At 40.8% G+C, this 24,424-nt stretch overlaps 2 protein-coding genes across 10 annotated transcripts in view; both read right to left on the bottom strand.

The window, feature by feature from the left end:
* Positions 1 to 24,424, bottom strand: part of ZNF227 (zinc finger protein 227) — a 43,207-nt gene that overhangs the window by 15,210 nt on the left and 3,573 nt on the right. For 5 of the 9 annotated variants that reach the window (XM_039866086.1, XM_039866085.1, XM_039866084.1 and 2 more), the window contains exons 2-3: positions 22,417 to 22,536; positions 238 to 400 (exon numbers count right to left, since the gene is read on the bottom strand). The gene's annotated coding sequence lies outside the window, so the exon portion shown is untranslated. The other 4 variants (XM_039866080.1, XM_039866079.1, XM_039866081.1 and 1 more) reach the window with 4 other exon arrangements.
* On the bottom strand, positions 8,333 to 18,730 carry LOC120605239 (zinc finger protein 226). The gene is given in 5 exon segments (XM_039866089.1): positions 8,333 to 10,566; positions 12,653 to 12,745; positions 13,379 to 13,505; positions 15,270 to 15,328; positions 18,690 to 18,730. Coding segments are annotated over 4 exon segments (2,424 nt in total). The 5' UTR covers positions 15,285 to 15,328; positions 18,690 to 18,730; the 3' UTR covers positions 8,333 to 8,377.

Below are 24,424 nucleotides of genomic sequence, written 5' to 3'. Positions count from 1 at the left end.
AACACACTGAAGACAAAAAAAAAAAAAAAGTCAAGCACAGTAAACTTAAAAAGAAGTATGTATTTATGTGTGTGGGAAACAGAAATACACACATGCATATTAAGAAGCAAACTAAACATTCTTGGGTTTATTCGACAAACATTTGAACATTTTCCTAGTAGAAACTTATTGAGTGAAGGAAACCTGATTAACTGAAAAGAGATGGCAGACAAGGAAAGCACTCTGAGTAGTATGTACCGGAGGATATGCTGCAAGGAGCCAAGAAATCTCTTCTTCCTCCCCTTTCCGAATTCAAGGGTGGTGAAGCGAAGGATGCACGGGGACAGCACGACTGTTTCTCTCTCTCGGATAAGCTGCGGCGGACATCCCCAGGCACTAGCGCGGGGTGACTCAGTGCTTCCTAAAAAAAGAGATCAAAACTCAGTAAGGTTGGGAAGAGCTCGGTGTCCGGGAGGATGACGGAAGGGCCGTGGCCTTGCTCCTAGAGCCCTGACCTCTGTCTTCACTCGGGCTTCCAGTGAAAAGGACGCCGGCGAGGGAAATCGCCATGCCCACTGCGAAGCCACCGTTATGCGGTGCCACCACCGTCCTAAGCTTGTAGATGAGACGTACTGTCTCATCTATTTCGAATCACAACCTCCCGGCCAGTAGTTGCTGTCTCTCGCCGTTTTAGAGGAGGAAAGGAGAGCGCAGAGGGAATAAACTCGCCGTATGTTGTACCGATGGAAGTGGCAGCGCTGCTGCTTAAGTGGGGGAGAGCTTCCGCCCGCCGCCTCTCAGCCTCCGCCGGCGGCCGCGACGCCTCCATCATAACACAGCCGGCTAGGTCGCGACTAGTCCCACAGTCAGGCCGGAAAGGCACGGAGGGGGCGTGGGGGGAGCGGAGCTGACTCACCTCCCGGACCGAAAGGTGGTGACGGCCTCGTTCTCCCGGGCGGAAGTGGCTCCGACTACACGGCACTCCGGAACTACGCTTCCCAGCAGCCCCTTGTTTCCGGACAGAGTTGGGGAATTCATTTCCCATAACACCCAAGAATCACTTCTGCCCTGGTAAAGATATTAGAAATAAAATTTTTTTTTTAATCGCTAAGCTCTCGGAGTTCTCGGCCTACGAGCCAGCAACTTCCAGAAGTCTCTTTAATGGCTTCCTGTCATTTTGTCGGCCTTGAGCAGTTCTTTGACGCCAGTACAGTTTAGCTTTTTCTCATTGACAAAACATAATAGCAAATATTTGAAGTCGGTCTTGTGCGAAACAAATCACGTGATGCTTTGCTGATAGAATTCTACCCACTGATATCAAAAGAGGAAAAAACGATAGCCCCTATTTTGCAGTTTTAGGCACTTATATATAAAAAGAATGAAACAAAAAAAAAAATCCAACAAAGGCAGATATATTGTAAATTTCCACTTTTGTTAATAGCACAAATCAGAACAACTTGTCTGTTGAGGACAACTAGACATATTCAGTGAAAAGCCGAGCTTCAGTGCAGACTTCTATGATCAACTTCTCAAAGCAATCAGGGCCACTGAAATCATTTTTCAAGGAATTTACGAATTTGAAGGATGAACACATCGTTAAGTAGATGTTTAAGCATGGTCATTGTAAAGACTTTTCTGTCCACAAATACATACAATATATGCTTGCATTTCTCACTTACTGAACATATATTCCTTACTCTGCAATACAGAGATATCTCTTATGGAGCACATAGTGTGTGCCGTGGACTATACCAAACTCTTTTGATGCCATGGACTATTCCAAACTCTTTTGACACTTCATCTTCACAACTTTCTAAAGGTAAATACTGTTGTTTCCACTATTTTACAATTTAGTAGCCAGAGGCAAAGAGAGGTTAAGTAATTTGGTTTATCTCTAAATCCCAAGATTATGTGTAGTTTTGATTTCTTTTTAATATTTCTCTATTTTGTAATCTCTCTATAATGGGCATACATTCCTTCTATAATGAAAATATAAACTCCAAAGCCCCAAACCACCTTCTAAGCCTGACAGAAAATGCTTCCTCCAGCCATATACACTTGAGGCTCCCAATTCTTGGGTTTAAATGGCAGTTCTGCTTCTAACTAGCTGTAAATTTTGAGCAAACTACATAAACTCACCAAGAGCAAATGAAAAAGACTTTTCTTACTTGTTTAAAGAACTCGTTTTCCTTTTACATTTTATAATAGAGCATTTCAAAAAATATATAGAGCTTTTGGATCCTTTCTCTAATCTTTCATTATCCATGTAAATCTCATTAGAGACTAAGAAAGCATCTAACCAATTTACAACCCAGAAGTGTTTTCAAATGTCCTAGGTTTGTCTCTTTTAAGCGGAAACTTCTGATAAAATAACAACCAGTGTCCCTACCACTTGGGAGTTTAACCAAGGTGCCTTTCCCTGCAAATCTACTAGCAGGGGAAATAAGAGAAATTTTGTTATTTCTTCGGATAAAAATCAATGAATTAAGACTTCATTCCCAGGAAAATTTAGGATGAATTTATCAAAGGATTTCAGCAAATGGTACAGTCGAGTCCTCTTATAGGAAGACAACATTCTGCCAATCATGAGAATTTATGTATCTACTACAGAATGGTATAAAAAGTTTGTAACTGCTTGACTATATAAACAAGGAGAAACTGCTATGTAATTTTTTCTCACAAGTTCCCTACAATACTGTATTCTGGATACGCTTATTCACTAGTAACGGAGCTTTCTTTTCCAGATTGTGTAGAGAGGACTTTCTGTGTTGGCAAGATGTTTTATTTATCTAATACTACCTCCGTTTCCTTCTGTGTTAAAAATAAAGGCTATCAGCTGCATTACTACCTCATAAGGCTGTTGAATTCGCATGAAATGGCTATTACCAACTACTGATGACTACTTAGGAGGTGAGGATAATGAAGTCAAGAGAGATTAAGTAACTCGCATGTTACTCTAGGAAGTGTCAGAGCTGGCTGGTAGGTAAAGATAGCCGGTTGGGGTGCACCAGGAGACCAAGGGACACGCGAACCGACCCGACCCCAACCCAGGGAGCACAAAGTGCTCCAAACGAGAGGCTTCAGCGGAGAACGCAAACGTCTCCCACCCCATGCTCCGCAGCTGGCCGCGGCTTCTCTTACTCTCCCTGAGGACGAGGGCCGGGACTTAGGCAGTCCCAGGATTGAAGGGGCTCCGGGGATCCACTACACGAGGTGGACCGCATCCTTGCAGTCTACAACCAACGTGACTCCTACAGGAAGCAGGGAGTCCTGGAACGGAGGGAGCCCCGGAACACTTTTCCAGAATTCTCTAACACTACCGGCCAGAAGCGGAAGTGCTCCTGGGCACATTGACCCGGGCTACATATCCCAGAGTGCACTAGAGAAACAAGGCCTTAGCCCCGCCACTCCCCTCCCCGCCCCCCGACGAAGAAATACTTCCGAGTTCTCTGAGCTTTAGGGTAGTAACCCCTAGAAAGCCAGGGCGAACGTCCACGAAATTGTTCCACTTTTAAGTGGTGGTGTCTGGCTTGTCGCCACCTACCGCATCTGTTATTGAAAGCTCTACAATACGTTTGCCACGTTCAGGGGATTCGGGGGAAGGTCTGGGTGGGGAGGAATCTCTGGTAAAACGCCAAACAGCTGCCACATTGGAGTAAGAATAAAAGGGAAATGGATTGTCTTTTCGTGACTGAAAGCCAAACTCCGAGTCTCTCAGTATCTGAAACTGGGTTAGAGTGACGGTTTTTGTTAGTATTTTCAAGCACCTGGCAGGAACAAATGAAAATCCTCCCTAGAGAAAGATGCCGTCTTCCTAGGCTTCAAATTATTCCTAGAATTTTAAAAATAGATTAATATTTTACTAAGTAGTCTTCGAAGAAAGCATTTCTTATAAGATATAAGAAATATTTATAATTACTATCAAATTATCAATTACAGCCTCACAAAGCAAACTTTACAAAGCAAAATGAACAGAATTAAAAATTCGCAATCGAAGTGAAATTTTAAATCGTAGAAGGAAATATAGAACCTTAAAAACATACTAAAACAGGATCTGAACCATTTGCTCATGCAACTTATTTGCAACTTCAGCATGAGCCCAAACTTATGTTTCACACTTGATGAAGTGCTGCGGGTGTGCCCACATTTATGACTTGATTGCATGGTAACTTTCTTGATGGTGGCCAAGAATTTAGTTTTAACTAGAGCCCAATAGAGCCAGAAGCTGCTTTCCCAGGAGTAATGCCATCTGCAGAGAATGATAAAACATTGCTCCAAAATCCTAAACATTAATGTTGTGAGCTCCATGCAGCATCCCTGTCTGTTACAGACACTTCATGCATCATCAGACATGTATCGGGTCATAAAATTATTTCTACAGAGTAAGATAGTATACAACAGACCAAATGATCTCTGTCACTACTCAACTCTGCCATTTTAGCACGAAAACACCCATAGACAATATGCAGAATGGCTATAGCTATGTTTCAATAAAATTTTATTTACAAAAACAATAGGCAGCCAGATTTGACCTATGTAATGTAGTTTGCCCATCCCTGAACTAATCTATGAAAAAAGATTGGAATTGATGTACCCCTGAGCTGGAGCCATAAAAGAGTATTGGTGGTCTTACCAGACGAAACTAAAATTCTCTTGGTGATATTATTAAGTACAGAGAAAAAAATCACACATTGGCTCACGAGCTGCCTATCAGCTACCAGCAGAAGTGTTGATTTGTTCCAGCAATAAAACCACATTTAGAGTTGCAACTGGACTCGAATCCTAATTAAGATTACAACAGCCCCATGTCATCCTCTAAGATGCACTTGTCTTCTGCACAGGTGAAATGAATGAATTGAAATGGGGATGTGATAGAAATGACCCCTGAAACTTCTAAGATAACAATAGCAGCAGTAATCTCTGTGATCCCTCAGGAATATGGTATTGCTTTTCATTTTCTGTTTTGGTACATATGAGGCAGTTTTACTGTTCACCTGAACTTTCTTATCAAAATAGCCCTTGTTCCATGGGTCGGGGATCCAATGTGAGGATTCTGCCAGCTACTTCTGTGACAACTCCGCATTATGAAACTTGGAAAATAACTACTGGGTGGGTTCAGGGATCCTTCACACGACCACATATAGACCTGTGCAAAAACACTCGTTATTTGTCCTTTATCAGACCCTCTACTAATTGGTGGGCCATAGTGCCATTTGGAGGGTTCTAGGAGTTAACATCAGCGCTAGAGTCCAGTAATCCCTCCATATTCTGGTTATTTTCACTTACCAAATGCACATCTTCCATAAAATATGGCTGCAAGTCACTTTAAGGAATTCACGATGATTTATGGTATACAGTCAAGAATACCTGGGAACGAGAACCGACTCATATTATGGAATTGGCCCAAGGGCCATAACTCACATTGATCTGAGTCAGACTTATGTTCACTTATGTCAGACCAAGAGCTTTTCCAATTATTCAAATCAAATAAGATATTAGTAGGTTTCCCATCTATTTCAGGGCCCAGGGACAGCATGATCAATGAACAAATGCAAAAATTTCTGTGAACCAAACCATTCTGATGATCCCTTTGGGTTTTCTGTTCACTATGACAAACATGATCACTTTCTCTGTGAATAAAGTGCCTCCACTTGACCTCTGATGCTTCCAGGACCCCATCATCCTCACTGAATTCAAGACCATGGCGGTATCCTCATTTCCCTCTCTCACTTCCAGCCTGCACAGAAGTCAATACAGAGCTATCCAAGATGACCAACGCCCCTTCACCGAAGAATTTCTTAAATCTTTGACAAAGGGTATCCTTGGCTCCCGGGGGACTGGGCAGGAAGGTCTCACACTCCAGCAGCCTGGCACTCCTGTCTTTGTGTTCCTCTTTCTACAGCAGTGCTCAACTAGGGACAACTTTGCCCCATCCTCTGCAGGGCCATCTGGCAGTGTTTTGAGACATTTTTAATCAATACAACTTGGGGAAAAGAGGATGTGCTATTGGCAACTAGTGGGTAGAGGCCAGAGATTCTGCTAAACATCCCACAGTGCACAGGACTGTCCGTACCCCTCAAGAATGAAGAATTAACAAACCCAAATGTCAATAGTGCTCAAGATGAGACACTATTTTACAATATACTTAGAAAGTTCTGGCATTTTGACTTTAGCATATGCTATTTGGGGGTCCAGATTTCATTCAATTGAGCAGTGTTGAAGGCATTCCCAGGTGCTGGAGCTAACCCCCGAGTCTGGAAATAGTGTTTAGTCCACCCATATCAACAAATCCAGCCTGAACCAAATTATATAGTTTCCACCTGATTCAATACCCATAAGATTCACAACTATATTTCTCATTGCTATTGTCATATTTTTAAAAAATCCTGTCTTGGCAGGTATAGTATCTCCTCATGGTCATACTTAACATCTGATGACTTCCTACCTAGACTCCTTTCCTGTGGTCTGCAAAAATCTGATTAATTGGTCTAGAAAAATGAAAGGTGGTGGGTGCAAGGACCCACAGTTTCATGCAAGGAAACTATCTCAGGGGAGATCATTATAGGCTCTTCAGGAAAGGGAGGACTGAGGGGAGGAAGGCCTCCTTCTTAAGGTAAAGGAGGTTCAGGTAAATTTAGAGGTCAAAGGCCTCAGCTTTGTTGGAGTCTGGTCATATATTCCTACCTCAATTTTTCAGTATTCTATTCTTCACATCGATGCTCTATGATGGCGGTCCCCAACGTTTCTGGCCCCCCTCTAGACCAGTGCTCCTATAAGAATCAATAGCATTATGATCTGAGATGGAGCTGAGGCGGTGATGCTAGCACTGGGGAGCAGTTGCATATACAGATAAAGCTTCGTTTGTCGGCTGCTCACCTTTTGCCATGTGGCCCAATTACAAACAGGCCACAGGCCAGTACCTGGGGGTTGGAGACCCCTGCTCTAGAATATAACGGAATGTACAACGTTGTAAATCAAAGTGCTGCCATTCAGCTGCTGACTAAATTTGCCTTTGAGACCCATTAAAAAAAAAAAGACATGCTGACTATATGTAACGAGTACCCAAAATATCAACAGTAGCCAAGTTTAAAGCTAAGAAAATTCCCTAGAGGAAAAAAATGGAGAATTTGAGCCCATGATGCCAAGTGAGGAAGGAATGAACTTCAAAGGCCAACAAAACTGGATACACAGCTACAGGTTTGATATTTGGTGTAGATGGGGGTCAAGGTGAGAAGAGCCATGAAAATTAGCACATATCTCACACTTATAAGGTTTCTCCCCTGTGGTGAAAACCCAACATCACCACCAAAAGAGCTCTCTTTCATTGGCTGTGAAGAAATGTTTGTCATTAGTACTTCTAACACTTAAACTCCGGCTTTGACAACCTTGAAAAAAATCATGTGATGTCTTGTTACTGTAGACTAACAAAATCCAGTTTTCAGTGTACTCTGTTACAAAACATACTTGAGTTTATACTGTATAAAATTAACAGAACACTAGACAAAGTTCAAGATGATATGGTACAACTTCATGAGAGGCTGCGGGGAGGGCAGGAGCTAATCATACAGGACAGTGACAAGTTAATAGATTGTAGTCCTGAATGTTTTTCTCCTCTTCTTTAACCCGTCCCCCCATCCCCCCCATTCCCCCCCACACACTTCCACCCTTGACCTATGGATGTTGCCACTTCCCCTTAAGAACTGGATCTCTGGAGTTGGGGTTTCTCCTCCCACACGCTTGCGGCGTGCACTTGGGAGCCTGGCGGACCCGGGATATGGTCCATGACTGCACCTAAGGTGTGAACCAAGGATGTTCTGCGTGTAAAGAAGACGTGCTAACCACTATATGATGGAGCCACACCCGAATGGTTTTGTTTCAACTTCATCTCTCTGAATTGATTTTAAGGCCATGTTTGCTGTTCTGAATACAAGCTTTTATGAAATTTTGGAGGTGATCTCCACATTTTTCAAATATACATTTTTCCCGCTTATTAACATATTCAGAGCACCTTGGAAGTAAGTACTTAGCAATGTTAAGACAATGTGGATTCACAAAATCTGCATTTATAAAGCATACATTTTAGTGGGCAATAATTTTGGCTTGTCCACGATACTTCTGTACAAAGCCAGATCAGACTCTTAACCCTTTGTAAGGCCTCTCTCTTGAGTAATACTTAAGGGGAAAGTGCCAACTGAAGCCCTGACGATACAACTTATAAAGGTTCTTACTGTGGAGCATTCAACCGGGCTACGTTAAGCTATGGTTAAAACACTGCTTTAATTATATACATAATATATATTATATAATACATATTATATATATATTATATAATACATATTATATATGTATTTTATTGAACTTGATGACTAAAAGAATTCACATGACACTTAAAAAAATATCACTTTATAAAACTTTTTGCCTGTATGGACTCTCTTATGTTTTTCTAAGTTCTATCATTTTTATAGGATTTTTCGCCAGCATGGATTCTGTGATGAATTGTAAGATTGGACCGCCAACTGAAGGTCTTAGCACATATCTCACACTTATAAGGTTTCTCCCCTGTGTGAACTCTCTGATGAGACTGTAGCTGTGAAGACCGACTGAAGACTTTTCCACACGCATCACATTTGTACGGTTTCTCCCCAGTGTGGACACTCTGATGCAGCTGAAGGCTTGAGGCCTGACTGAAGTGCTTCCCACACTCCCCACACTTATATGGTTTCTCTCCTGTGTGGACCCTCTGATGCATGTCGAGATTCAAGCTCCACTTGAAGCCCTTCCCACACTCCTCACATCTGTATGGCTTTTCTCCAGTGTGGACTTTTTGATGGGCTTGAAGGTGTGAACTCCGCCCAAAGCTCTTCCCACATGCGTCACATTTGAATGGCTTTTCTCCACTGTGGACCCTCTGATGGGCCAGAAGATTTGAGGCCTGCCTAAACACCTTCCCACATTCCTCACAGTTATATGGTTTTTCTCCCGTGTGGATCCTGCAATGAATTTTAAGATCTGCTCTACGACTGAAGCCCTTCCCACACTCTTCACATTTGTACGGTTTCTCCCCAGTATGGATCAGCTGGTGAACCTGAAGTCGTGAACTCTGGTTGAAACCCTGCCCACATGCCTCACACTTATAAGGTTTCTCTACACTGTGGGCCTTCTGATGAATTTGAAGATATGAACTCTGACTAAAACCCTTCCCACATACCTCACACTTATAGGGTTTCTCTCCTGTGTGGACCACGAGGTGAACTTGATAATGGGAGTTCCTTCTGAAGCTCTTCCCACACTCACTGCATTTATATGGTTTCTCTCCCGTGTGGACTCTCTGATGGGCTTGAAGATTTGAACTCAGAGTAAAACCTTTACCACACACACTACATATGTATGATTTCTCTCCGGTGTGGACTCCCTGATGGGCCTGGAGACTCGAAGGCCGACTGAAGCCTTTACCACATTCCTCACATTTGTAGGGTCTTTCTCCTGTGTGGACCCTCTGATGAATGTATAGATTTGAGCTACAAATGAAGCCCTTCCCACACTCCTCACATTTATATGGTTTCTCTCCTGTATGGACTCTCTGATGGGACTGAAGATGTGAATTACGACTGAAGCTCTTACCACATGCATCACATTTGAATGGTTTCTCCCCAGTGTGGACTCTCTGATGGTCTTGTAGATGAGAGGCCTGACTGAAGGCCCTCCCACAGTCCTCACAATTATAAGGTTTCTCTCTCGTGTGTAATTTACCATGAACAGTAAGCGCCGATCTACGACTGAAGCCTTTCCCACACTCCCCACACCTGAATGGTTTCTCTACAGGAGAGTGCACTTTCCCATGAGTTGGCAGATGTGAGCTCTGACTGAATTCCTTACTACAATCACCACACTTACAGCCTTCTTCTGCCATGTGAATTCTCTGCTGGATCTGAAGAACTGAACTATAGCAGAAGCCTTTTCCACACACACTGCATATACGAGACTTCTCCTTTGAGTGTAACTGCAGATGAAGATCAAAGGCAGAGGGATCACTGAAGGTCTTTTTACACTCATTACAGTGGTAAGTTGTTTTTCCTGTATGAATCATACTCTGATCCAATGTTGCAATTTTCACACTCTCTCTTCCATAATCATTGTAGCTGTAAGATTTTTCACTTTTGTGTACTGCACGATCATTGAGGTGATGTGATAGCCAACTGAAGGTATCACCGTCCTGTTTACACTGACATAGTTTATTCTTCATGGAAATTTGCTGATATCTATTCTGATAATTCCGTGATTCGGTCAGGAAAGTTTTCCTCCAAGAATCCTGCACTCTCAAGGTTGGAAACTCTGTATTTCCAGTGTCATTGGGACCATCCATATTATAATTTGGTACACAGTTCTCATTTTCAGAAATTTGAATAGACAGTCCTGCCCCAACGTGACAGGGGGAATCACCTTGTTTTTGGAACTGAGAACTTTTTATCATGGAGTCTCGACACCTGGTTAAGTCGTTTGCAATCTGTTGCCAGATCTCCCAACAGGAAAGCTCTTCATGGGGTCCTCTGTCTCGAACAGTCCTCAGCTCACTGTGACTGTTATCGCCTACGCAACAGAGAATTTAGAGATACAGGCAAGTGAAAGCTTTGTTCAAAGATTCACAATTTCACACTTAGGACACAGTATAAGACTTTAATGAACCTCAGGGTGGTTCGGCTTATCTTTTTCACCACATATGAAGTTCCCTGGTCTATCTACTGACAGAAACCAGGGGAGGTCCATTAAGCTCTCAACCACTTAGTATTGATACCCATTTAAAACAAAGTTACTGGCCTTTGACATACTATTTAAATCATTTTCCAAAAGTTACATGTTTCTTCTACCACAATACAGGATCGGCAAAGACAAGCATTTTGGAGTGCTCACAGCTTTACTAGTGCCTGGCAGTTAGTAAGTACTCAAGAAATGAATCACAATTTCATTGCTAGGATTCTCTATAACTTCAAATAGAGAATCCATCCCAGCTTAACTCTGAGCCAAGTTATAGAAGCGATAGAGCTTTTACAAGGAAGGTATCTGAAATAGGAAAAGGACTGGAAAATACCCTCTGCTGAGAAGCTGAAAGGCTGCACCCGAGACAGTGGTACACCAGAGAGCTTAACGCTGAGGAGAATAGCACAGATGCCAAGAATCACTTGGGGTGAAAGGAAAGCTTGAAGACCAGGATCCTTCTGACGCTCTGTACTGTCTCTCTAACATGCTTTTACTTTCCCAAGTAGGAATCAAAATTTAGAGGCTAAGGAAAAATGCTGTCTCTTTGAAAAAAAGTATGGGAAAGTTTTGGATATAGGTACACTGGCCTTTAACAAATAGGATTTCCAAAGTGAGGGTGCAGTTTATTAGACAGCTGTGAAATAAATTCAGTAGCTTGTGGCTAAGTAGTTACAAGAAACAGACTAGAAACTATCAGAAAATCATTACAAGCAGTAAAGGTTTCACAACATGAAATGCTTTCTAAAGTCATACATAAAAACCTACACATAAGCGATAAGGAAATAGATTTTTTTTCTTTCTGTGGGGAAAGTTCCTAAGAATTGGACATAAGAATTCTCATTCAAAGAAATATTACCTCCCCACAAATGAATATGCTCTGCTACTAATGGCTCAAAGAAAGTCACAGGGGAAGCTTGTTACTCAGTTTGGTTAAACTACAATGTTACAGGTCTGCACTGACCTAATTAGATAGTAAGTTGTGCACGCGCACACCCACACACACCAATGGGCGCCTGAGAATTAGAACTATATTAGAAATTCATATGAAGACAAACAGGTTTTGCAGTATTCCTTATTGAGTTAGACTTGTTTACCACCTATTAGCTATTTCATGAAAGATTTCTCTGTTTGCTACCTCATTCATTTATTCAACAAATATCTACAGAGCCCTTGCAGGTACCAGGACGATTCTAAGCACCGAGGACAGAAAAACAAACAAAAAGACAAAATTACTTCAATCCTGGAAATTCCTTCAATCTTTCACTGCGGGGAGAAAGGCGATAAATGAGTGATCAAAAATACATGTGAGGTTGAATGATCAATGCTTAGATACAAAATCAGGCTGAGCACTGAAAGTAAAGAGGGGATCGTATTTCCAAAAGGGTTGTCAGAGGACAGCCCTTTCAGGACACTAAAACCGAGTGACCTGAATGAAGTAAAGAAGGGGCCTGAAGGATTGTAGATGAAAGAATATTCCAGGCAGAGAGAACAAGTAAAGGTATCTGAGGCAGAAGCATCCTTGGCGGGTCTGAGAAACAGCAGGAGGACAACGTAGATGGAAAAAACAGTAAGAGGGAGAGGATTGGAGATGTACTCAGAGGCACTGGGGGACAAACGGCAGACCACAGAGGCCCCTAGAAGCCACTTTACGTGGGTTTTATTCTAAGTAACATAAGCCATAAGAGAATTTTGAGCAGAGGAATAAGATAATCTGATTTAAGATTACAAAGGATCATTCTGGCTGCCACTCAGAGAACAGACCATAGAAGGGCACAGGTGGAAGCGGGCGACCAGTATGAAGGCTACTGCAATAATCCAGGAGAGATTTGGCAGATTGAACTGCGTGAGGCCCAAGTGGTGGCGAGAAACAAAACAGATGGACAGTTAACTACGAGAACTCACAATTGCTAGTTTTTACCTAACTTTTTCTCTATCTGGGGTGATGTCTTCATCATCCAAAGCCTCTCTTCTCTTTCTATATGTGATATATCTCATCTGAAATGTTGATATCCTGAGAATATGTGAAGTCACAAGTTTCAAATGAACACAATGAAGCTATAATTTACTGGAAATTTCAGTTTCAATTGCATATTCAAGATGTTGAAAGAACTGTTTTCAAAAATCTTTTATCGTGACTTACTGAAGAAAGAGCATTTACTTCATGACTCAGACACATATGCATAAATATATCTTACTAAAACAATGGTTGAATGACTCATTTCTAAACAATGTCTATTTTCATTAAATCTCCTCCCAGTGGTTCTCACACCACTCATGGAATTGGCCAGTTTTTCTGGAATGTATGGTATTCTTCCCCAGAAGCTGTGATATTTCCTACTCTGTTATACTCCATTGAAAACTGTTAGTAGGATTCAATAAATTGGTTTTATAATTCACTAACAGGACATGAGTGAAATTTTAAAAAATACATAAAGTACAGCAGTATGCTGTCCATTTGGGTTACTTCTTTACTTTTTTTTTTTTCTTTTTAATAAAACACAGATGAAAAAGACTAGGAATTTCCTTCTCTTGTAGCCTACAGGCATTGTGAAAGTCTGGTCTCCAAACTCAGGGAACCATATCAAGAGCCCCAAAGCCTTAACTCCAAGGTCACAGAAACACTCCAGAGGGCGCCTGTCCTCACCCACTGAGACCAGGTTCCTGAAGTTCTCCAGCATCACATCCTGGTACAGCTTCCTCTGGGCGGAGTCCAGCAGCCCCAGCTCCTCCTCGGTGAAGGCCACAGCCACGTCCTTGAACGTCACTGCCTCCTAAGCCAAACATATACACCTCAATCTTACACCCAGTGTCCACTGGGAGAGGGGTGGCACTGAGGATGGGTGGGAAGCCACTCTGGCCCCTGAGTGATCTGCAGACCTCCCGGCACCCTCCTATCCTGTCAATGGCACATGCTGCTTGCCTCAGCCTCACTAGAAGCACTGCTCTGAGAAAAGAGACTCTGTATGTTTATCTGGTGCTCTCAGTGAGCTGTGTTACAAGTAAACTCCCTAGAATTCTAAATGCCACATCTTGACTAAAAAGGTTCTACTTTTTACTTAATATTGCCAATTGCCCCAGAAACATTTTCCAATTTCGTCCCAACGGTGTCTGTCAGCACCCACCTTTCCACTGAGGAGCACCGTTATACATGGAAATAAACGGAAAAGGCTTGCCAGGTCTCTGAACACAAAACTGTTCCCTCCTGTCTCTGTCCTGCACTCGTGTACAATATTCTGACTTGGTTTTCTGTGTGAACTTGAGCAGGTTCCTTATTTTTCATAATCCACTTTCTTTATATTGAAAATTAAGATGAAACCAAAAACCTCTTCATAAAATTGTTCTGAAGTGTCAATGCAGCGACAAGTCCTCTAGTACCACTGAACTTTTTAAACTTAGGTTATCTATAACTTTCATTTAAGAAAATAAACAAAGAAAAAATAAATAAAGTATACATAGGGTATGACTCAGGCACAGAGGAACAGAATATAGTTCTTGTATGAGGAAACTTCTAACTATATTTTTTTCTGTGTGAGGCAGCAGTTTAATCCTGAGGCATTGCACCAAATTTGAAGATTCTACCAAAAAAATATCCGAGGTACCACATATAAAATATAGTTTTACTCATTTTGAATACTCAGTATGTTAAGGACATAAAGAGGCAGTATTTTTTCAGAATTGATTTTTTTGAGGAAAAGATTAAATGCAGGAAAACTGTACTGTAGTGCTCCTAAAACAGTAAAGGATCCTAAATTAATGTCTATGAATAGAAAATTGTTTTAAAAATAGGTACGTAAATTTGATGGGAACATAATATAGCAATTTAAAATGAATGTTATATAATATTAAATGCAAAAACCAAGTTGTATCTATGTTCTGAATACAAATACATAGTATGAATACATATAATGAAAAGATTATGGAAATATCAAAGCAGCTAATTTGGGAAAGTAGTAAAGATGTTTTTCATTTCTATTAATTTTTCTTAGTGAAAATAAAAGATGAAAGAAAACGAAAACGAAAACTAAAAGTAATTAATCTTAAAAAAGGTAAAATAAAATAAGCATCTCACATACTCAACAGTTCCTCAAATGCTGTTACTCTTGGTGAAAGAGAAAAACTTGTGTCCAATCTCTCCAGTACCGAAACAGCATTTTTTAACCCATTTCCTCTTTGTTCCAAGAATACCCACTGGGGACGCTTGCAGTTGAGTTTACCCTGAGATAATTTATGGATTACATTCCTAACCTCACTCCAAAAAATATCTCACTTTTATTAATTATTATTTTCGCATCACTCTAGTATACCGATAATCTTTGGAAACAAATGACATCATTCTGTTCATAGCATTCTGTTTTTAGGAGTGATATTTCCACTTACAAAATATGGTAATTTTCGATCACTAAAAATGTCAAATCCTAGAAAACGTAGCATTCTTACGCTTGATGTTAAATTACAGCTGGAAGCAAGCTGCACTTCTTTTTTTTTTTTTTCTAAACAGGACAGAGGTGAAAGCAAGAAAGGCAAGCCCTACTCACCTTGAACATGCTCATTTTTTCTTTTTCCTTCTTCGGAAACAGAGTCCTAGGAAGGCAGACTGGGAAAAGAGAAAGAAGTCAATAGAAACCGGTCAAGTATGTCGCTGATCCACGTGGCTGCATGCTGTGAATTCCCAAAGATGCCTGGTCCCCAACATCTACATGCAGCTTGAGGTACAGAACTTGGCATGGATGCCAGATGCCCATGCTATCCCTTTCACTAGTAGTTCAGGAAATACTCTGCCCAACCACACACAGTGGCCCCACCACCAGTGTGCCCGTAGCTTCAACAGTAGTAATTCTTACACTGGATATGGTATAAATTGAGACCTAAAGAAGGTAGACTCTGGAGTCAATGTGCATGGGTTGAAATTCTGGCTAGGCTATTCTCTAGCAGTGTCGTCTGGAGGAAATCATTAACACCTCTTCACCTCAATTCTGTCATCTACAAGCTGGTGAGAATAATTGCATCGACCTTATGGGACTGTCATAAAATAGAAAGACCTTAGAACATTGTCAGGGTTTCTTATTTCTTTGCCATTGCAGCAAAGTATATGTTATTCCATAGTTAGAAATTACTCTCATAAATGTTGATTTCTACCAACAGAATAAGAATATTGTAAGATACATGGATTTCACAGGTTGCTGCTCTGTCACGTTAGAAACTCTTATAAGTTCTGAAAAATCTCTGGTGTAGTCTTTTTAATAATTTGTTACCTCAATGATAATATTTGACGCAAAACTTTTTATAAATAATACAAAAATGTGTGATGTTTCTTTAAAGCAGTAAGTGCTCTTTTCACAAAAATACAGAGAAGCAAAGAAAACTAATTAAGACCTATGATTCTGCAACAATTAAAAAAATGTGTGCCACTCCATAGCTAATTTAAATTAAAAAGACAGGAATCTGCACTATAAATATATTGTCATAAATATGACTATGTGTAAGAAGTGAATTGTTGAGAAGAGGAAACTCTTAGAACACTGTCATGGTAGAATGCAAACTAACAGACGTAGAATGAAAAACAGAAAATCACCAAGGGAGGTTAAAAATTGGAGAAAATTTGGTGAGGAATAAGATAATCTCAAAGTATTAACTGCAAAAGGAACATCAGTAACCTAGCAGACACCTTAACCAAGAAAAGTAAGTTGAGACTACCAATTGGACAAACCAACGTATGCTGCATACGATGCACTGAGAAGGGTGCCTCACCACTGCTGTGGCATCTTTGCTGATAATGCCGAGCCTGAATCTAATCGTGAGGAAATCTCAGATAAACCAGAGGGATAGTCTACAAAATAATTTGCCGATACTCTTCAAAACTGTCAAGAGCAAAAAAGAAAAAGTCTGATGAATTGTTCTAGATTAAAGGAGACTAATGAAACAAAAAAAACAAGTGCAATGCATGTAACTGGACTGAATCTTGAACTGGAAAGAAAATTGCTCTCAAAGATTTTACTGGGAAAATTGAAAAAATTTAAATACGAACATTGGATTAGACGACAGTGGGTTATCGATGTGATTCCATTTTGATCACTGTCTGTACCTTGCTCTAAAATGGTTCAGGAAAAAAAAAAACCACCCCAAATATGTAAGTACGATGAAACTGTGAAAGAAAAAAAATAGCTAACAAGCTAACTATTGCAACAGCTAGAAATTGACATTTTCAACTGATGAACAAAAATCAGACAGGAACATTCATGATCATAGCAAAAAAGAAAATTACAAGACACTGCATAACAGAGACAAAGGCATTCTACAGTGACAAAAATAGCCAAAGAACTGTCCATCTCAGCTAATTAATGTGAGCACTTGTTAACAGTGACGACTCCCATCTCTTTATTTCTTCCATCTACTAGATAAAAATTCTTGCAGTAGTCAGTTATCAAATCGCTTCTGCTTCTTGACAGCATCCAACCCAAAAGAAACCTTCACTGCCTAAAATTCTCCCCAATTCAGCTAACACAAGCCAAACGCAATAAGCATAATCACCTCTTCCCAAGACACTCAATGGTTCCCCATGGAATGTGGGTTTCCTTGCTGCAGCAAGCTAAAACAAAGCTAACTTTGATTACAGGTATGTTCCTGACGGTATCAAGCTGATAGTCATCAACAGAGCAAGTAGGCAAAACATAGAGAATCTGGGTAGAGTATACATAAATTCCTTATACTATTTTTGCAATTTTTCTATAAGAAAAAAATTACATTTAAAGTTATAGAAATTAGGAAATAGTCATAGTGATAACACACAATAACAATAGTTCTGATGACGACAGCAAGTGTCTAACGTTAACTGTAACTATTAGTCGATCTTCACACTTCCAGCAGAAGTCTTCTAGTACAAAATATGGTAATGAGTCCACTCCCCAAAGTTTGAGAGAAATATATCTTTGTGACTGCTAATTCCATTTTGTCTCTAGATTTACCAGCTAGCTGCCTTCTGCTCATCTCAGGATTTTGCAAGGAGACCTAACAGTTAACAATAATTAATGTGTGTGTGTAGGGGGGGAAATCACTGAACTGAGTAGAACTCTGAGGTACCCAACTGCTTTATCTGTGACAGCTGGCACAGTTAATTTTCTAGACCTCCATTTCCAGCCGAGAACCTTTCCAGGGCTTCTCGAATTTTCCTGTGTGCAGGAATAACTTCAGGATCTTGGAATACAGATTCCTGGGGTCATCTGCAGAAATTCTAACTCAGGTCTTGGATGAGGCTCAAGGATGGGCATTTCTAGCCCCGTGATGCCAACACTGTTGGTTTGTAGACTACAATTTGAGCAGTACTGCAATGCATCATCAGTCCTAAAGAAAACAGCATCCACTAAACAGAAATACATGATAAGGCACTAAAACAGGATTATCTTTATATCTTAAGGTTATGGATAACTTAAATTTTTCTTTACGTATTTCTGTACTCTCTGAATTTCCTATTATGATTATGTTACTTCTAAAATATAAATATTACCTGAAATACAATATCAAAATAGTTGAAAAAACTATTCAAAAAACTCACAGAATAGCCTAAGCCTTGCTCAAGATTCCCACAATCAAGTCCCAAACTACTTTCCCAGTATGATTCCAGACAGTTCCCATGCTCGAGAATATACCAGAGATTAATGAACTCAGGTGCTGGCCTCAGATTAACTAAGTTCTAGCCCCATCTCTGCCTCCTACTAGCAGGGTAACCATGCACAAACAGGTTACATCCCCTGCATCTCAGTCTCATCTTTAAAGTAGGGAAACTAGCAGCATCACCGCACAAAACCATCCTGTGATGGAAATGTGTCCATTTGTATAAGATTTTAAAATAAAACTTAGCAATTAAGGCTTAGTTACAATCATTACATGTGCAAGTACACGTCCCACTCGTTCTCCAATTTATGTGAATACTTAGCAGAAAAACGCCAAGTCCTACTCACGTGGGCCTGTTTTCTCCTCCTCCGTGAAGTATTTTGAGATCTCAGAGCTGGGGAAAGAAAGAAAGTTGTGAAATACCAGGATTGTGTTTGCATCCCTGAAAAATCATTCTCGATACCAGCTAGGAGCAATCCTCTCCTGACAAAAAATGGCAGGAGTCCAAGACAATTCAGCTTCTTGGGCTCACAGAATCTCACCGCGAGCTGTTCGTTTCTCAGAGAATTAGAGTAGTATTAACAACAATCCATGTACCAGGAAGTTTTAAACCTTTCTCTTGTACTATCTCTTTTCCAAAACATTCTATTAGGAATGTATTAGAGAAATATTACTTTTCTTTCCCTTTTACAGAGCAGCAAGCGAAGGCACAGGATAGTTAAGTAACCTGCACATGTGCCACCTACAGCTTGGGGGTGCAGAGCCTGGGAGACCCTCAAACCCCACGGTGCACCACCGAACCCACTCTATCCCGGGAAAGTCGCAAACGCAAAGCTCCACCCTGGGGAACTCAAATCGCCCCATCGGCCCTCTAACCTCTACTTTTATCTGCTCCTCCTCTGTCTCCCCAAATGAGAAGCCAGCAGCTGTTGGCCCCAGGCGCAATTTGGGTACCTTTGAATGGGTCGTGAAGAGCGGAACTGAAACAACATAACCAAAAAAAGATGGCTGCCTCATCGGCCTCCAAGGCCGGAAGTAACTGTGACAACCCAGGGCTCCTCTACTACATTTCCCAGAATCCCCAGCACCGCCTTCCCTGAAAGGAAGTGCCTGCGACTACCTAGAGCTCTTAGACCTACACTTCCCAGAACTCCGCGGGGAAAAGTTTACAGCCGGGCCTCCCTTTAGCTGCAGGTTACGGGACCACACGGAGCGCTGGACTGCATATCCCAGAATGCCAAGGGGGCTAACCAATGACAACATAGCCTCATGGACTGGAGTTCCCCAGTGGAAAACCTATAAGTACCCAACTGCTTTGAGCGCTTGGTTTTCACTTCCTGGAATCCTCAAGAAATTCTCAAGCCAATGTCGGCCTTAGATGAGTGTAAACTCTGTTCATTGAGTAGCTGAGTAACACTTTAGACAGGTTCGAGGAGCTAAGCGACATAAACATATTGCCTACCTCAGAGACTTCTGGGTGAACTCCAAAGAGCTTCACCATAGGAATAAGAGCAAAAGGGAATTGGGCTTTTTTTGACAAGGACTGAGGACGAACGTTAAGTCACCTTAATGCTTGAAATTGTATAAAGATGAATGTGTTTTGTTAGGATCTTACGGCCCTTTCAGAAGCAAATAAAAATCTTTTTTAGAGAAAGATGCCATCATCCTAAGCCTCAAATTATTTCTATAATTATAAATTTGTGATATTAATATTTGACCGAGCATTACTTGACATGGAGGTACGCTTCAGAATGATAAACATTTAAAGTTACCGCAAGCTAATTAAGTTTGTATTTTATAAAGCAAAACTGACAGAACCACGAAAAGATCCAATGGGTGAAAGGCGTCAAAAGGTTAACAAAAAGTGAGCACTGCAGCTTGTAGTGCAGTTGTCTCCACAATACACCTGTGAAACAATTACACTCATCATCTTAATGTGTGGATCAGGACAAGCAAACTACATATGAATAAATGCTGGTCAAGCAATGCAAAAAAAGTGGGAAGGAAAGGGGGAGAGAAGGCAGAAAAGGAGAGGGAGAGGAGTAGAGAGGAAACACCAAGACTGGGACACCTGAATAGTAAAAAAAGAATATCGAGGTTCAAGAACCCAACAATTTCATTTGTGAATAAGCAAAACTAGTATTAAAAAAAACGCACACACAGACATCCCAGGCGGTATGTGCGTGTGTGGAGTTGGAAGGGTGGGGTAGTGCATGGGTATAACCTAACAGCCCCAGGCCTGGAAATTGCACCTGGATCTGGATATTCTGGAAAAACCACCAGGAGGACCAGAGGGGTGAGAAAAGCCTTTTATTACTCACAAGGCAGGGAAGCGTAAACAGCAGCCAGTTAGAGCTGCATGAAGAGGCTGCTGCTGACCAACCACAAGCAGTTTTTTATACCCACGGGCAGATGGAGGGGTTATCTCATTGTGGAAGAGGCCATCTGCTCAAATGGTTGGAAGCAAGATGTGCTGCTTGGATACAGAGCACATAATGTCTGTAGGAGCTCCTTCATTATCGGAGTTCTTCTCATCAGAGGACTCTGTAGGATGATAATATTTCCGTTCCTCTGTTTGTAACTCCTGCTCATACTCTGGCAGCAAAGGCTCCTCATTTAAAGGAGGAGCTGAAGGCACAGTTTTCTTTAAAGCTTTGTAACCCTCTACTGTAATCTTTAATTGCTGTACTATATCTCCCTGAGGGAAAAGAAATAGAAATTCTGAACAATATAAATAAAAATATACTCCTAAACAAATCATGGTGAATTCAGGAATGCAAAGGCCTAAAGAAATAAAAACTAAAAACAACAAAAATCCTTAAAGCTCCCAGAAAGAAAATATAGTTTACTTAACAGAAATGAAAATTAGATTGACGGGAACTAGGAAACACAATAAAGATCTAAAACAACTGAATATCCCCCAAACGAAGAAAATAATGGTCAATCTTAAATTCTATGCTCAACTAAATGATATTTACACAATGTAAAATGTTACATTTTAGCTGAAGAAAAATGAAAAAAATTTATGACTAAATAAATTCTGAAAGAAGCAATGGTAATAAAACATTTGTAAATATATTTGGTAATATCTTTGTTTAAAAAAAAAAAAAGCCCAGGAACAATATGACAAGTTTAGAAGGTGGTTATAATAAAAAGTATATCTATAACCTAACCTATAGTTTTTTTAAAAAAGGTGGTAGTGGGGATCCATCATTAAATTTCAAATATATTTTTCATCTCTATATTTTTCAGAATGAGAATGCATGCTGATTAGTACCTGTTGAGACAATAATCATTTTAAAAATTAAAAGTACCACAAGCCCATATAATTTCCAAACCAGTTGAGAGCAAATAAAAGGGAACACACTGAAGACAAAATAAAAAGTCAAGCACAGTAAATTTAAAAACAAGTATGTATTTAAAATGTGTGTGGGGAATAGAAAAACACACATGCATATTAAGAAGCAAACGAAACATTCTTGGGTTTATTTGACAAATATTTGAACATTTTCCTAGTACTAACTTACTGAGTGAAGGAAACCTGATTAACTGAAAAGAGATCGCAGACCAAGAAAGCACTGTGAGTAGTATGTACTGGAGGCTAGGCTTCGAGGAGCCAAGAAATCCCATCTTCCTCCCCTTTCGAAATTCAGGGGTGCTGAAGCGAAGGATGCACGGGACAGCACGACTGTGTCTGTCTCTCAGATAAGCTGCGGCAGACATCCCCAGGCACTAGTGTGGGGTGACTCAGTGCTTCCTAAAAAAGAGATCGAAACTCAGTAAGGCTGGGAAAAGCTCGGTCTCCAAAAGAATGACAGAAGGGCTGTGGCCTTGCTCCTAGAACCCTGACCTCTGTCTTCACTCGGGCTTCCAGTGAAAAGGATGCCGGTGAGGGAAATCGCCATGCCCACAGCGAAGCCACCGTTATTCGGTGCCACCACCGTCCTAAGCTTGGACACGTACTGTCTCACCTAATTCGAATCACAACCCTCCGGCCAGTAGTTGCTGTTTCTCGCCGTTTTACAGAGGAGGAAAGGAGAGCGGAGAGGTAATAAAACTCGCCATATGTTGTACCGATGGAAGTGGCAGCGCTGCTGGTTAAGTGGGGGAGAGCTTCCGCCCGCCGCCTCTCAGCCTCTGCCGGCGGCCGCGACGCCTCCATCATAACACAGCCAGCTAGGTTACCGACTAGTCCTGAAGAGGAAATTTGGGGAATTTCATTAAAAACTAATCAGCTTTCTGCTTTTGTAAATATGCTTAATTTCCGTAACTATGTTTGCAGCATGCAAGAGCTCCCTTACACCTTGCTTGACTTATAAATGTAACTGTACTCCTGCAACTCTCGATTTCTGTAAAATTTGTTCACTGGTTACCCATAGCAACTCCTGCCCTTCTGTATGTTACTACTTGAAATCTGCTTAGCAGCCCCTGCTGTATTTAAGTTTACATTCAAGCCGACTAATCAGCTCGTGTAAAGTTTTTCCTATATAAAAAGAGGTTTCCATTGAGAACCTGCCCAGATCTTCAGAGCACTAGCTCGCCTGTGATTGTGCGTAATAAATCTGAATTCTCCTCTCTCCTTCTCTCCGAGTTACTGTTTGGTTTTTCGTTGGGCTGGGTTTTGGAGCTTTTGAGATATTTTTCCATAACAGTCCCACAGTCAGGCCGGAAAGGCTCCGAGGGGCTGAAAGGTGGTGACGGCCTCGCTCTCTCAGGCAGAAGTGGCTCCAACCACACGGCACTCCGGAACTACGTTTCCCAGCAGCCCCTTGTTTCCAGACAGAGTTGGGGAATTCATTTCCCAAAGCACCCAAGAATCACTTTTGCCCTGGTAAAGATATTAGAAATAATTTTTTTTTTTTCACCGCTAAGCTCTCGGAGTTCTCGGCCTACGAGCCAGCAACTTCCAGAAGTCTCTTTAATGGCTTCCTGTCATTTCGTCGGCCTTAAGCAGTTCTCTGACGCCAGTACAGTTTAGCTTTTTCTCATTGACAAAACATAATAGCAAATATTTGAAGTCGGTCTTGTGCGAAACAAATCACGTGATGCTTTGCTGATAGAATTCTACCCACTATCAAAAAAGGAAAAAACGATAACCTCTATTTCGCAGTTTTAGGCACTTATATATAAAAAGAATGAAACATAAATCCAACAAAGGCAGATATATTGTAAATTTCCACTTTTGTTAATAGCACAAATCAGAACAACTTGCCTGTTGAGGACAACTAGACATACTCTGAGTGAAAAGATGAGCTTCAGCACAGACTTGTATGATCAACTTCTCAAAACCATAGGGGCCACTGAAATCATTTTTCCAAGAAATTACAAATCTGAAGGATGAACACATCGTTAAGTAGATGTTTACGCATGGTAACTGAAAAGGCTATTATATCCACAAATATATACAATATATGTTTGCATTTCTCATTTACAGAACATATATTCCTTATTCTGCTATCTCTTACGAAGCATGTAGTGTGCTCCATGGACTGTTCCAGACTCTTTTGACACTTCATCTTCACAACTTTCTAAAGGTAAATACTGTTGTTTCTGCTATTTTACAGTTTAGTAGCCAGAAGCAAAGAGAGGTTAAGTGTCTTTTGCCCATTACAAAGGTAGTGAGTGCTAGTGTCAGATTTCAAAGTTTGTCGTTTGATGACCAGAACCTGAGCACTAACCACTATATTAACCACATCGTGTTTAATCTACATGAACAGAATATTTAACTTCAATCAATTTCATTTCTTTCTGATGCCAGAGAGATATATCCTAACACAGAAATTCAATTATTTTTCACCTGCAAGTCTATCCAGTGCCCTTAAGAGAAGGTATAAATGGTTTAGCAAGTCACACAAACAGGAATCTTCCATATTCTGGTTTCCTCTGAAATCCACTTTCTGCTCTTCATGTCCAGCCACAGTGAATCACTTGTACTCTTACAAAAAGCCTCCTTTTATCTGCTGTTCTGTCTGTCATATCCTGCGGCTCTATACAATTCTAGGTCATAGTCTTCATCCATAGCCTAAATATTCCCTGGTACAGTAAGACTTCTATGAGGTTTTGTTTTAAAGACTAATAAAAG

This window comes from Pteropus medius, unplaced genomic scaffold (assembly GCF_902729225.1).
Source record: "Pteropus medius unplaced genomic scaffold, Ma_sr-lr_union100, whole genome shotgun sequence".
Classification (NCBI taxonomy): domain Eukaryota; kingdom Metazoa; phylum Chordata; class Mammalia; order Chiroptera; family Pteropodidae; genus Pteropus; species Pteropus medius.
Note: the sequence above shows the minus strand (reverse complement) of the source record. Positions and strands in the feature narration are given on the sequence as shown.